General features: G+C 42.9%; 1 protein-coding gene across 1 annotated transcript in view; it reads left to right on the top strand.

Annotated features, from left to right (window-relative positions):
* Positions 1–15,998, top strand: part of LOC143996276 (ATP-dependent translocase ABCB1-like) — a 142,108-nt gene that overhangs the window by 15,753 nt on the left and 110,357 nt on the right. Inside the window, exons 2-4 of the mRNA XM_077491246.1 lie at positions 10,905–10,972; positions 14,750–14,843; positions 15,678–15,735. Of these exons, the coding sequence (XP_077347372.1) occupies positions 10,927–10,972; positions 14,750–14,843; positions 15,678–15,735 (198 nt within the window). The 5' untranslated portion in view covers positions 10,905–10,926. The remainder of the gene's footprint in view (positions 1–10,904; positions 10,973–14,749; positions 14,844–15,677; positions 15,736–15,998) is intronic.

Genomic DNA, 15,998 nt, shown 5'->3' with positions numbered 1-15,998 from the left:
ACCTTTTTCCAAGAATTTTTCTTTAATTATATTTGCCTGGGAGTAGAAGTCATTGTCATTGGAGCAGTTTCTTCTAATCCTGGTCACTTGGCCCTTTGGAATGTTCTTTAGCCAGGTCGGGTGATGCCCACTCTGCATTGGAAGGTAACTATTTGCATCTGTAGGTTTAAAATAAGCCTTGGTCTCGAGTCTCTCTCCGTGTCTGTGGATATTAACATCAAGAAAGTTGATGTTTTCAGCACTTATTTCACTCGTCAGATTAATGTGGCTAGTATTATTATTCAATTCTGCAAGGAAATCTGTGAGGGAAGATCTTGTACCGGCCCAGATGAAAATCAGGTCATCTATGTACCGTCTGTATATCAATAATTCTTGTCTCTTGACAGAGAAGATCTTCTTATCTTCCCACTCACCCATAAAAAGGTTCGCTATGCTAGGTGCAAACTTGGCTCCCATCGCGACGCCACGTTTTTGGGAGTAGAATTTTCCTCCATACCAAAAATAGTTGTGTCCTAGGCAAAAATCAAGAGCATTTCTTAAGAAGACTTTTTGGTTATGTGTCAAGTCATCTCTCTGACTGAGTGCCCAATTCAGAGCCAAAATCGCATCATCATGCTGGATGATGGTATATAGGGACGCAACATCAGCCGTGACTAAGTATACCTCTTCTTTATCGGTAAGATCTACCTCCTCCAATATTTGTAATAGGTTTTTTGTATCCTGCAGGTATGCTTTTGTTTGTATGACACTTTTTTGCAGATATAAGTCAAGATATTGTCCCATTCTGGCTGTGATGGACCCTATCCCATTAACAATTGGTCTGCCAGGTGGGCATTGTAAACTCTTGTGGATTTTAGGCAGAGTATAGATAGTAGGAATCCTACTACTACTAGGGGTCAAATATTTCATCTCTTTATTAGTTAAAACCCCAGTTGAAACACCAAAATCAACTAATGCCTTCAGCTCTGCCTCATATTGTTTAGTAGGGTCCTTGTCCAATCGCTTGTACGTATCCTCTTCCATCAACATTTCTGATAGTTGGTTATGATAAAATTCTTTAGTCAATAGAACCACGCCGCCCCCTTTATGTTGGGATATAAGACTAAGAAACTTGCAAGGCATTTGAGGACCTCGGATGAATAAGGTGGTGAGATGTAGATTGCAGCAATTATACATGACATAATAGAAAAACATATCTACCCTCCCGATCCACAACCCTCTGGTGACATTGGAACTGGGTGTCCCGACGAATCAGGACACTCACTCCTCTAGCATATCCAGAATATGTAGAGTGAAACTGATGAGGATAGACCCTGGGGCTAAAGCTGGGTGCCGGGTCAGATGAAAAGTGAGTCTCCTGCAAACAGACAATATTGGCCCCCGTGGACTTAAGATGCCTAAGAACCGCCAGTCTCTTTACCAAACTGCCAAGTCCATGTACATTCCACTAGGCTATTTTAACTATATTCTCCATGCGGTGTAAGAAAAAATGTAGATAGGAGCTTGCCACGTTCAAGCAAGCGGGGTGTGTAAACTCATTATGGCAGTCCAATACAGCAAGGAAGAGGGATACCTGTCTTGCATGTTACCTATAGCACGCGTGGCTGAGTTGATATCCTTCACAGATGTTGAGGTTCTTGGTTGGTGTCCTGATGGGTCTGACAGAGACTGGGTGGTAAAGCACAAACTCAGAAAAAGAAACAAAAATGTCAGTAACCAATCAAATAGTGGAGCCAACAGGGCTCTCAGCCAACAGCGCTGACATACGTTTCCCCCCGAACAATGCTTCCTGGGGGGGTGGGGATATACTATGGAAACACCCGCAGAGAAACCAAGCTCTGGATGACAATTGGGGTCTCACAATTGCAGGGTGAGCAACACCAGCATACTTTAACAATGTGCAGTGTTCTCCTTCCATCCACCTGGCCCAGAATAAGAGGCAAACAAGCCAGGGGGGCGAGGGGGGGGGAAGAGACGAGCAATCCCTCCAACCCCCTCCAAGCCCTCCACACAACATAATCAAGGACCCTCAAGCTGGAGCTGGGTGCTGTTGTCTTGCATCCTTAAGTGCTCTATCTTCCCGGTCTACCCACTGTGCAGCTGCTGTAGGACGGTCAAAGAAATGCACCTTGCCGAGTGCTACCACCCAGAGGCGAGCGGGGTATGGCATAGCATATTGTAGATCATATCCTCTGAGTCTTTTCTTAACATCAATGAATTTTGCACGCTGTTTTTGTAGTTCTGCAGAAAAGTCTGGAAACAATAAAACTTTAGCATTATCTATCACCAGCTTGTCACCCATGGTTTTGGCTTTAGACAGGATTGTGTCTCTATCTTTGTAATTCAACAGTTTAAACAAAAAGGCACGTGGGTGATTGCCTGGTGGCAGAGGACAAGATGGCACTCTGTGTGCCCTTTCAACAGTAAATAGTGGGGAGAATGCATCTTTGCCAAATATGGAAATGAGCCCATGCTCAATAAAGGCCACTGGATTCTTGCCCTCTGTCCTTTCTGGAATGCCCAGGGCGCGTACATTATTGCGCCTAATGCGATTTTCCAAATCATCTAAACGGGGCACATGTTGCTCAGTAAGGTGGCAGTTGTATTTTAAATCTCTTTGCATGGGAGCCATATCATCTTCTATTGTGCTTATTCTGCCTTCCAGTGCAAATGTCCTCTCCCTAAGTTAATGCATGTCATGACGCACATAAGAGATTTCTGCTTTAACCCCCTTAATGTCTTTAGAAAGTGCAGTGATGGATTGATTACAGGAGGTTACAGCTGAGAAAATATCCCTGAGAGTAGGTTCAGGCTCATCACAGTTCATAGGAGAGGAGGCATGAGGCCCAGCAAAAATGTCTCTAGGGATACTCACTGCAGTCCACTCTGAGGACAATCCGCCGGCGTCCACCAATGGTACGGTGCCATCTGCCTCATTGGGGTTCTCATGTATTCCCCCTGCATCCGGCGTTGTTGCCAGGGCATCTTTATATGATATACCACCATAGAAAGCTTCTGTGTGGCCTCTTTGTATAGCTCTTTGGACGTGCGTTGCGGGCCAACGCCATCTTGGCTCAGCTCATCTCCAGCTCCTTTCGCCTCCCTGTTTCTCCTAGTCATCGCAGCGATGGGCAGCAGAGTAGTCGATCGTGCGGTGTGGCTTTCATGGCTCCAAAGACCAGTTTTGCGGGTCCTAAGCGGTTAGATGCGGTGCATCACAGGATCAATGTCAGGATACTCGGTGGAGCGGAGGAGAGAAATGTCCGGTTACATCCGCTGCTTAGCCACGCCCCTTTTAACAAGGGGACCCCCAGATACCACTCTATTTGAAATGGTAAGGGTGCCATTTCACAAAGAAAGTGTAAAAAATAGTTAAAAAAGACACACACACCATTGGGAAAAGTCCTTTATTAAAAATAAAAAAAAAATAAAAAAAAAAGGATTCCAGCGGTGGTAATCCACTCTTGCCATCCAGCGACGGATGATCAGCTCTCTGGGGTCCAGCGAGTACTTTTGTACCCCCTTACCATTTCAAACGGGGGGCAGGATCTGGGGGTCCCCTTGTTAAAGGGGGTTTCCAGATTCTGATAAGCCCCCCGCCCGCAGACCCCCACAACTACCAGCCAGGGTTGTGGGGATGAGGCCCTTGTCCTCATCAACATGGGGAAAAGGTGCTTTGGGGGGGGACATGGCCTGGTATGGTTCAGGAGGGGGGCGCTCTCTCATCCCCTCTCTTTTTTTTTGACGTGGGGTTCCCCTTAATATCCATACCAGACCTGAAGGGCCTGGTAATTGAATTTGGGGGAACCCCACGCTTTTTTTTATTTTTATCAATGACTTTCAGTGACTGTTCTCTGTATTACGGGGAGCCGACAATTCATTATAGCTGCGAGTGATTTTAATTGACTTTTTCTCCTGCAGAAATGACACTTTGTGCAGGGACAGTTCTAAGCATGGAAAACATGCGCCCCTTTACAGGCGTACTATACACACCCCCCGGGTATGAAATTTAAAGGAATATTACACTTTTATTGTTTCACTTTAAGCATTATTAAAATCACTGCTCCCGAAAAAACGACCATTTTAAAAACTTTTTTTTGCATTGATACATGTCCCCTGGAGCAGGGCCCAGGTCCCCAAACACTTTTTATGACAATAACTTGCATATTAGCCTTTAAAATTAGCACTTTTGATTTTGAACATTCGAGTCCCATAGACTTTAATAGGGTTCTAAAGTTCACACGAAGTTCAGGTCTGTTCACAGGTTCTAGTGCGAACCAAACCAGGGGGGGGGGGGGGTTGTTCGGCTCATCCTTAACCACTTCAATACAGGGCACTTAAACACCTTCCTGCCCAGACCAATTTTGAGCTTTCAGCGCTGTCGCACTTTGAATGACAATTGCGTGGTCATGCTACACTGTACCCAAATGAAATTTTTATCATTTTTTTCTCACAAATAGAGCTTTCTTTTGGTGGTATTTGATCACCTCTACATTTTTTTTTTTGCGCTACAAATAAAAAAATACCGAAAATTTTGAAAAAAAAAATGTTTTTTTTGTTTCAGTTTCAAAACTTTGTAAATAAGTACGTTTTCTCCTTCACTGATGGGCACTGATGGGGCTACACTGATGGGCACTGATAAGGTGGCACTGATGGGCACCAATGATGTGGCACTGATGAGGTGGCATTGATGGACACTGATATGTGGCACTGATAGGCGGCACTGATAGGCGACACGGATGGGCGACACGGATGGACACTGATAGCTGGCACGGATGGGCATGGATGGGCATGGATAGGCGGCACAGATGGGCATGGGTGGGCACTGATAGGCGGCACAGGTGGGCACTGATAGGCGGCACAGGTGGGCACTCATAGGCGGCATTAGTGTTATACTGTACTAATTGATGCCAATCAGTGCCAAACAATAATGCATGCCAATCAGTGATGCCCATTGTGGGCACTGATTGGCATCCATTATGGGCACTGATTGGCATCCATTGTGCTGACTGGCATCCCTGGTGGTCTAGAGAGGATTACCTTTTCCCTGGTGGTGTCCCTGGTGGTCCAGTGTGGGCATCCTCAGGGGGGGGCTGTGCTGATAATCAATCAGCACAGACCCCCCCTGTCAGAGGAGCAGCCGAACGGCTCTCTTCTACTCGCGTCTGACAGACGCGAGTGAGGAAAAGCCGATCACCGGCTCTTCCTATTTACACTGTGATCAGCCATGATTGGACACGGCTGATCACGTGGTAAAGAGTCTCCGTCGGAGACTCTTTACCGAGATTGTAGTTGCCGGGTGTCAGAGTGACACCCCGCAACAACGATTGCCGCGATGCGCGCCCCCGGGCGCGCGCAGCGGCTCATAATCCTGATCACGTCATATGACGTCCGATCAGGATTATGAAACCACTTTGCCACCGTCAATTGCCTATAGGGCGGGCGGCAAGTGGTTAATTTGCAACCCAGAACATGAACATGTGAGAGTATATACGATCTTTATGCATCTATTTATGTGTTTTGTATTTTTTTCTAATAGTTATACCCTGTACTATACATTAACTGGCAACGCCAAACCAGGCAAACCATGTACAGTGGGGAAAATAATTATTTGGTCCCCTGTAGATATTGTAAGTTTGCTCACTTACAAAGACATGAATTGTTATTATAGGTGTTTTTTAAATGATAGAGACAGAATATCAACCAAAAATCCAGAAAAAACACATGGTGTAAATGTTAACTATTGAGTTGCAATGCAGTGGGTAAAATAGGTATTTGATCCCCTATCAACCAACAATAATTCTGGCTGCCACAGCATGGTTACAGTATATGCTGATGTGGTACACAGATTAGTCCTGTCAATTTAAGAAGGTGCTCCTAATGACAACGCTGTCAAAGGACATCGGGGACAAGATTGTAAACATGCACAAGGCTGGAATGGGCTACAAGACCACCAGATTATTATGATTATTAGTAAATAGAAGAAATGCAAAAAAAAACAACAACAATCAATCACCCTTGGTCTGGAACTCCATGCAAGATTTCTCCTCATGGGGTAAGGATGATCATGAGAAAAGTGAGGGATCAGCCCAGAACTACACAGGAGGAGCTTGAGCATGATCCCAGGGTAGTTGAGGCCCACAGTCACCAAAACAAACCATTGGTAACGGAATACTCTGCCATGGATTGAAATCCTGCAGCGCCTGCAAGGTCCCCCTTCACAAAAACGTACAGGCAACGTATGTACAGGCCTGTCTGAAGCTTGCCAATGAACATCTAAATGACATCTAAATGATTCAGAGCAGGAATGGGAGAAACTGCTGTGGTCATTTGAGACCAAAATTGAGCTCTTTGGCATTAACTTGACTCACCGTGTTTGAAGGAAGAACAATGCTGACTATAAGACCCCTTTCACACTGAGGCTCTTTACAGGCGCTACAGTGCTAAAAATAGCACTTGTAACGTGCCTCTCCTTTCACTCCAATGTGAAAGCTTAAGGGCTTTCACACTGGAGCGGTGCACTGGCAGGACGCTCAAAATTCATGTAAGCAGCATCTTTGAGGCACTGTAGGAGCGGTGTATACAGAGCCCCTGACACTGTCTGTATATATATATATATATATATATATATATATATATATATATATATATATATATATATTAAATGCACTGCAGCTAACTGAATAACCTGCCTGCCTGCCTGAAGTATATTAGAAAAAGTACACTAGGAATGGCCTGCAGTCAGATAGAGCTAAACTGTATGCAGTGGATATATGTATATAGGAGACTGCCTATATATATATATATATATATATATATATATATATATATATATATATATATATATATATATATTAAATTCAATGCAGCTAACTGAATAACCTTCCTGCTCAATCTAAATGACACTCTCTCTCCGTCCACACCAACAACACACTACACAGGGCCGACCGTACAGGCAGCCTTATATAAGCCATGATTGGCCAAAGGCACCCTGCCTTTGGCCAATTATGGCTCTCTTAGCTGAGGGCACTGAGATTGGCCAAAGCATGCAGGTCATGGTGCATGCTTTGGCCAATCATCATACAGCAAAATATCGCACTCCCGCAGTGCATTATGGGCCGTTACACACCGCTCGAATTTGATGGGAACAGCCCATACTGTTCAGTTATCAATGAATGGGGAAACAGCCAATATTCGAGTTGAACTCATGTTCGATCCGAACAGAAAGCTCATTCCTAGTAGTTATAAACAGTTTTATTTATTTTGCTTTTTTTGTGTACCATTGGGAATATTTCCCTGTACTTTCTGACCCAGAGCTGCAGAAGAAATCTCACAAATTGAGGGAAATTGCCCTATTAGTTGACAACTTTAAAATTGTGGATTTCCTTCATTTTTTCTTTCTCAGTGAGAATTGTCATCAGTGCATATTGAGGGGGACACTGACAGCAATGGCAACTTGGCATCTACACTTAAGAGATCTACACTTTAACTGGCATTGGATATCCAATTTGTCACTATGTAATTAGCTTACTGGGCTCTCCATACCCTTGGTTTTAAATAAACTGTCTAAACTCTGATAGGTTGACAATTTTCTGTGTCTTGAAACTATGTTTTTCCAGGCCAACCTTGAACTTTGAAATACACTGAAAAAAATTAAAGGAACACTTTTTAATCAGAGTATAACATCAAGTCAATTAAACTCCTAGGATATTGATCTGGTCAGTTAAGTAGCAGAGGGCTTGTTAATCAGTTTCAGTTGCTTTGGTGTTAATGAAATTAACAACAAGTGCACTAGATGGGCAAAAAATATGCACAAGAGAAAAAAACTAGCAGGTGTGCTGATCAACAGTTTAGTATAGCCCCCCAGCTGGCTATTGGTAGTAATTAGACAAGTCAAATGGTCCTGCTGCTCTGTATGGATCCTTTGGGTGACAGGAACACATCTAGACATAAAGAAGGGAGGAGGCCATGCCTCCGAAACACATTGTCATGGCAACTGTGTGATGGCCACACTCTATTTGCCCCTCTGCGTCCAGCTCGTGTGAGCCTGTGTGTCCTCAGGGAGCAGCGTTGGCTGGACCGGTGCTTGTGCATTAGGATCTGCACATCTAGCGTGGTGGTGGATAGCCTTGAATTTGCTGCCAGGATTCGGGCAGCTAGGTTGAACGTCCACGGCTCCCCCCTCCCGTCGGGTGAGGTGAGGTGGTTTTAGGAGTGCAGCCACAGTGGAATCCTTATGCTTTATCTATCTTCGCACAATGTGAATTTGGCCATTGTAGTGTTTTCAACTTTACCATATTAAAGCCAAGTTACACTAGACCGGTTTGCGCTCTCTTCTTCTCTGTATTTTTGCACTAGATGGGCAACAGGGAGATGACCTCCAAAACAGTAATGGTTTTACAAGTGGAGGCCACTGACATTTTTTTTCCCATACTCATCTTTTCTGAATGTTTTTCACTAGTTTTGCATTTGGCTAGGGTCAGTGCCACTACTGGTAGAAGGAGGCTATACCTGGACCCTATAGAGTTTGCGCAGCCAGTCCAGCTCCTCCAGGATGGCACATCAATATGTGCCATTGACAGAAGATATGATGTGTCTTCCAGCACAGTCTCAAGAGCATGGAGGAGATTCCAGGAGACAGTCAGTTACTCTAGGAGAGCTAGACAGGGCCATAGAAGGACCTTAACCGATCAGCAGGACCGGTATCTGCTCCTTTGTGAAAGGAGGAACAGGTTGAGCACTGTCAGAGCCTTACAAAATGACCTTCAGCAGGCTACTGGTATGAATGTTTTTGACCAAACAATCAGAAACAGACTATAAGAGGGTGGCCTAAGGGCCCAAAATCCTGTAGTGGGCCCTGTGCTCACTGCCTGGCACCGTGGAGCTCAATTGGCATTTGCCATTGAACACCAGAATTGGCAGGTCCGCCACTGGAACCCTGTGCTTTTCACAGATGAGAGCAGGTTCACCCTTTGACATGTGACAGACATGAAACATGTGACAGACATGAAAGGGTCTGGAGAAGTCATGGAGAACGTTATTCTTACTGTAACATTGTTCAGCATGACCGGTTTGGTGGTGGGTCAGTGATGATCTGGAGAGGCATATCCACGGAGGGACACACAGACCTCTACAGGCTAGACAATGGCACCCTGTCTGCCATTAAGTATAGGGAAGAAATCCTTGGACCCATTGTCAGACCCTACGCTGGTGCAATGGGTCCTGGGTTCCTGTTGGTGCACGACGATGCCTGGCCTCATGTGGCAAAAGTATACAGCCAGTTCCTGGAGGAAGAAGGAATTGATGCCATTGAATGGGCCCCCCCGCTCGCCTGACCTAAATCCAATAAAACACCTCTGGGACAATATGTTTTGGTCCATCCGACACTGCCAGGTTGCACTTCAGTCTGTTCAGGAGCTCAGTGATGCACTGGTCCAGATCTGAAAGGAAATACCCCATGACACCATCTGTTCTCTAATTAGGAGCATGCCTCTACATTGTCAGGCATGCATACAAGCAGGTGGGGGCTATACAAACTACTGAGTACCATTTTTAGTTGCTGCAATGGAATTTTAGCAATATTGATTAGCCTGCTACATAATTTTTCACTTTGATTTTCAGGGTGTCTTTGAATTCAGCCCTCTGTAGGTTGATAATTTTCATTTCCTTCAAACAATGTAGAATCCTTTTGTTCCTAACACATTACTCAGTCCATGTCAGTATAGATATCCAGCTTGATATGTTTCCTCATTGAGATCTGATGTGTTTTCAAAGTGTTCCTTTCATTTTTTTGAGCAGTGTATAATGAGAGTGATGTGGTTGAAAAAGGAACAAATGTTGAATGTATGTACATTTATATAATAAACGAAACATGTGTCACATTGAAGATGATGTTTCATTTGCTAGCCTTAGCCTGCCCTATGGGTCTAACTAAAATCATACTACCTAGGCTCTGCTTCCTAAATATCAGTGTAAAAACATGAAGTGTCTCCAAAAGGTGGCTGCTAATGGGCAAGATCAGTGCAGTAGAGTCTAATTCAGCTCTTATGGTATACATTTGCAATAGCCAAAATATTTCTTTCTTGTCAGCAGTTATGAGAGGCATTCAAAGCCATTCAATGTAAAGTAAGGCTGGGTTCACACTGCTGCGGCTACGAGAACCGGATGTGATTCGCACCGCACTGCAGTGCAAATCACATCCGATCTCTGTGCGATGCAAGTTCAGCCATACAGATAGTATGGCTGAATTCGCATCGCACCCGCCCCAAACTCGCACAGGACCCTTTTTTTGGTCCGCAGCAGAATCGGATCGCATGGGTGTTCACACCATGCGATCCGATTCCTGTCCGAGTTTGCAGATCGCACTGCGATATGCAAACTGATCTGGGGGTGTCATTAACGTTTCACTGACACTCCCAGCAGTTCGCATAGGGCAGTGTGAACTGCCGCCGGGAGGTATGCGATGCGGGAACCCGCCGCGGATTCGCGGCGTTCCCACATCGCTGCAGTGTGAACCCAGCCTAAATCTAAAACCATTTTTTTTCTTATTTATTTTGAATACAGTAGGTGGTGGGTAAGCTGCAATTGGGTTTATTTTAGCAGTCTGTGTTTCAGCTGGGAAATTTCCATTTACCTTCTGTCATGGAGGCACAACTGGAAGTGAGAGGACATCTTTCCAAAGTGAGGGGTAGACAGCTATCACTAGAACAGATATCCCATTTACAATATTTCAATCCCCTTCTCTCCTGGTAAAAATTGCCCCCCCCCCCCCCCCCCAAAAAAAAACCCAGAAGGAATGAATTTCACCAATGACACCAATCCTTTAAAAATGATTTGTTTAAACACAATTTAAAGAAACATGTCTACTATTTTCTAATAAGGATGTTGTTATTTCACTTTTACAGTTTTGAGTAAAATTTGACAAGCATGACTGACAGTGAAACAAATATAGCAGAACATTCAGATAATACTGGTAAGCATACAGTGCTGTTATTCTATATCAAATTACTACTAAGGCATTATGGATTTTTTGAGTAGAGCAATCCCTAAATAAAGGCCCAGGGCAAATGTCAATCTCAGGTAAACTTGGAGGGGGATTTACTAAAAAAAAAATAGTGCAGCTGGGCATAGTAAACAATCAACTTCTAGGTTTTATTGTCAAAGCTTAGGCCCCTTTTACACGAGAGATGCAATTGGGTCCGCCTGCCTCTTTTTCAGACCTTCCATTCTACTTTATGGGCAGTTTAAGACTGACTTGTGTCCATTTACACATGGCTACATTTGATGCGACCTGGCAAAAACAAATGGAAGGGTATCCATTCCTATCCATCTGGCTGGATTGGAGGACAGCCACGTGTAAACCACAGCCTGTCTGTTTACATTTGACTGTCCATGGAGCAGAGTGGCCTTTGTCTGTGACACAGACCCGTCATCCAGTCACTCTGCTCAGCTCAGCAGGAGATCCACGGATGTATCCCCTGCTCAGAAAAGCTGTATCAGCCCATGTGAAAGAGGCCTTAATTGAACAAGTTGAAGTTAGAAGTTGATTGGTTACTATGCTCAGCTGCACCAAATTTTGTGTACTCCAGTTTTAGTAAATCTTCCCGTCGTTGCTCACCTTGAGGTCTTGAAGTACTCAGTATCTGTCTATTGAGATCAACAGGTATTTTCTGTACTTGCTGATGTTCTTAGCCTGAAAAAAAGAAAACAAATGCAGAAACCATATCTAAAGACTGGTTAGCTGCAATACTTTTGTGGTTGTTGGCGTTAGATACACTTTAATGTCACTTGAAAGCACAATGACTCAAGTGGGAACCGGAAGTTGGGCAGTAGTTGGGTGAAAGATACATTTCTTGTGGGGAACCTTGTGCAGGAGTCTTTGAAAAAGATAAGAAGCCAGCACATGATGGGGTTGATTTACTAAATGAAAATAGGTTGTTTATCTTGAAAGTGAATTTGCCCCAGAGCTTAGTGAATGTTTTGATATCTCACTGTGCAAAGAATACCCAATCACATGCAAGGTAAATAAGCAAAAAAAATAAATAATCAATAAATTTGCTTGCACATGATTAGATGATGGAAGACGGTAAAGCTTCACCTCGTTCACTAATCCTAATCCACACAATCCTAAAATCGGACGACAGATCGTCCATTTTTTGCATGCTAATTGCATATCAAAAATGGAGAGGTTGCTAAAGTTACAAAAAATCTTGTACGACAGAATAAAAATCAGAAGTGATGTCATGTGTTGTAGTATATTTCTATTGTATTTTTGGAAGACAACTGTACTGTTTAAACGAAAATCATAAGATCTGGTATCATACGATAAAAATGTTCATGTTTGTCCGAAAGCTCTGTATCCGATTATCGTACGATCACTTTGAAAGCAGTATGTTTTGTCCGATTTTCGGATCGTGTGTACAGGCCATAAGTTAAAGTGGATGTAAACCTGATTCATGAAATTTAAGCTGGGAACATCTATCTGCAGTGTTTTTATTATCTCTCTTCAAAGCACTATGCCCTGTAGCTTTGCCCAGCTCCGTTCTTCTATCAGCCTAACCTTGACAAGCTCAACGAGACGGGAGCCTGAAGAGTGTGCCAGAGGAGGTTGCTATAAATAGATTATAATAAAATAATTACAGCGCTCAAAAAAGTGCATGGATCATTCCATTGAAAAAACTTCCAAAAATAACAGTAAAAATAAAAAAAAATCAATCAAATAATCATGTTGAAATATTGCAAAACGTCCCAAATAAAGATGCTTAAGTGCAGCAATCCTTATAAAGTGCAGTAGTGCTCCAAACTTCCACTCTGTAGTGTGGCATACACCCCTCCTATGTCCCCACTCACTGGATGAAATGGACCCCTAGGTTTTCAGTCTTATAAGCTGTAAAGCTGGCCAGGAATGGCAACTCACAGAAGGTCCAATGTAGATCTCCCCCAACGTAATAACCACGAGTTGATAAATGCGCCAGAAATAAAAAAAGGAACTAATAGTGAAGCACAGTAGGCTGTTTATTGTGCAAATACAGGTAGGCACTTACAGGACAGAGAAGTAAAATAAGCATATAACAATGCAGGGATAAAATCCAGGAAACGCTGCCTCCAGCATGTGTTCCACCAAAACAAGAAGTGACGTCATTTGGACTTGGCAACGGAAATTATGTCAACGCGTTTCACCCTCCCACAAGGCATCATCAAGGACCTCTATATAAATAGATTAGCACACAGCTAAACTATTCACAGGCAACCTCTGCATGTGTGGGGAGGGGGTGTGTGCCTTTCCTCCAATCAGCTGTCTCACAGTGAATAGCAATAATCCAGTCCTACAGATGAATCAGGAAGGGAAAATTCGAATGCCTTGTACACACGGTCGGACATTCCGACCACAAAATCCGTCAGATTTTTTTCCAACGGATTTTGTCCGAAACTGGTGTTGCATAAACACGGTCAGACAAAGTTGTCGGAAAATCCGATCGTTCGTTACGACGGGACTACGTTCAGGCTAGTATCCAACAGCTATGGTCTCGTAATTTGATTTGAGCATGCGTGGCACTTTATCCAATCGTCCAACAATATAATCCAATCGGATATTTTCCGTCGGAATTTACGACCATGTGTACAGGACATAACAGGACGTGCACTTTATAAACAGTATATAAAGGTGAAGACAGCAGATATACATGTAAAACTTATGTAGGGAGATTTGTTTCATCTCTGTATATCATCTGAGGCTGTTCACTTCACTGGGTGTATGGAGGGTTTACATCCACTTTGAGAAAAAAATTGGATGCAAAGTGATCATTTATTTGCCTTTAGTAAATCAACCCCTATTTTGTCTTGACTACCATGGAAATTTAAAATACCAGTTCTGAGTGAAGTTTTATGTTAAGAATGGTTTAAATTGCTTATGATATTTCTATGTGTTACAAGAGGACTTTTCCATGTGTAAAAGAAGTGAAGAATGTGAACAGTAATACGCTGGCCATACACAGAGCAAATTTCTCCTGGTTCCTGGCAAACCTGCCTTAATTTGCACACGGTGGAAAGCTGTCAGCCAAATAGTGACTGCAGCCAATATTTGGGTATTCCGGTAGGTGGAGACTGTCATAGTACATTACACAGCAGTGGAAGATTCATTCATCCACAATGTCTAACGTGGATGGGGAGTTCTCTTGTTCAGCCCTGTGGGAAATCTAATGCCGCGTACACACGGTCGGAGAATCCGTCGGAATGTGTCTTATCGGACCGTGTCATCAGATAATCCGACTGTGTGTGGTATGCATCGGACTGATTCTGTCCGAATCTCCGTCGGACCCAATTTTCCAACATGTTGGAAATATTTCCAGACCAACTGGGCTGGTCGGACGTAATCCGATCATGTGTATAGAATTTTGATCGGACCAAGTGCCACGCATGCTCAGATCAAATTCCTACATCAAAGCTATTGGCTACTAGCCTGAATCTAGTCCCATTGTAATGAAATTACGTCATCACATTCTGAAAGATTGGATTTTTCGACAATTTAGTCAGACCGTGTGTATGCAACAGTTTCGGACAAGATCCGACGGATAAAATCCGAAGGAGAAAATCCGACGGATTTGGTTGTCAAAATCTCCGGCCGTGTGTACAGGGGCTAAGAGTGTATGGACAGCCTACAGAATATAAATAAACTAACCCTAGTATGGTATAAGGACTCTGAAAAAAGGAGGCATATAAAGACTCAGTGCTTTCTGTATATGCCTTGCAGTTGAAAGTCCAAGTCCTGAAGATGCCAATAGTCCATGTTTTCAGTATTATGAAAAAACAAGAGGTGACCGGGAAATGGATGAAAAGAATGAAGGGTAAGTGATTATGTCATATTTATGGTGGATTGCATTTTATTTGTATGTATTTGCTTTTTTTCTGCCAAAAAAGCAGATACTTGACACAAAAGAAAAATTCTCCCTAGTTGTCTTTTGGTGCATTATAGCGAGAATTAATCGAATCTGGGGGAAAAATTGTTTGGAAAGCTCCTGTGTAAACTGTGCTATATGAATTTTTGTATTTTGCTCCATTTTTGCCAATTAAATACAATGCTGGGGATGTGTTTTGTTATATCTCTCTTCGGTAAGTGTAATGATAATATCCAATGATCCTGCTGTAAATTGCGTGAAAGCATAACTTGCTATGCTCTGTATGTTTTCTGACTATTAGCATTGTTTCTAGCTCTCTCTCTGTGGACTACAGAATACTCCCCCTCTATTTTATGGAGCGAGAGAGGGGAAAGTGTTCTGTAATCCTAAAACATCTCCTGTGCTAAGGTTTCAATGCTCAATTACTGCACTATATTTATAAAGGAGCAGTGCTGTCACCCTAGGACAGGAAATGTGTTCTTGACAGGATCACCAAATAAAAATAAAATAAAAAAAATCCTGGAAAAAAAAAGAAAACTAATGTAGCTGCCATATCTACAGACTGGTAGATGCAATATATAACATTTGTTTTTTTTGGGGTTGGCTATGCATTAATACTATTTATTGCTAACAAATACAAACTGTAGATACATGACAATGCTGCTTTATCCGTTGAATTACAACTAAATGTGACAGCTATCAAGATACTTATATTTAATTATATTAATATTAAACATGCTGGTGTATATGTTCATCTTCAACTATTTTGGCTTTTTCTATTAGAGACTCAAAATTGTCTTGTAGAAAGTCTCCCAAGGAAATGGTGGGATTCTTTGAACTGGTCAGTATGTCTTATGTATTTCTTAAAATAACTCCAAAGCTCTTTTGGACACAAACATTTGGGATGCTTTGTAGATTAATCTTCCACCTGTTTCCACTGCTGCAGATAGATGTTTGTGTCTGCAGTATTGTACAGTATATATGATAGTAATTATAGTCTGCAATGTACAAGGAGCCCAGGTCAGTGGACTCAGTATCTCATAAAGGGAAGACAGGTCTTCTAGAACTCTGCTAAACTATATTTGTGTCTAAACTGCCCAAGTG

Source organism: Lithobates pipiens, unplaced genomic scaffold, assembly GCF_037356315.1.
Source record: "Lithobates pipiens isolate NorthernLeopardFrog02 unplaced genomic scaffold, aLitPip1_a1.2 Scaffold_19, whole genome shotgun sequence".
Classification (NCBI taxonomy): Eukaryota; Metazoa; Chordata; class Amphibia; order Anura; family Ranidae; genus Lithobates; species Lithobates pipiens.
The sequence above is the reverse complement of the archived record's forward strand: the minus strand, read 5'-3'. Positions and strand labels throughout refer to the sequence as shown.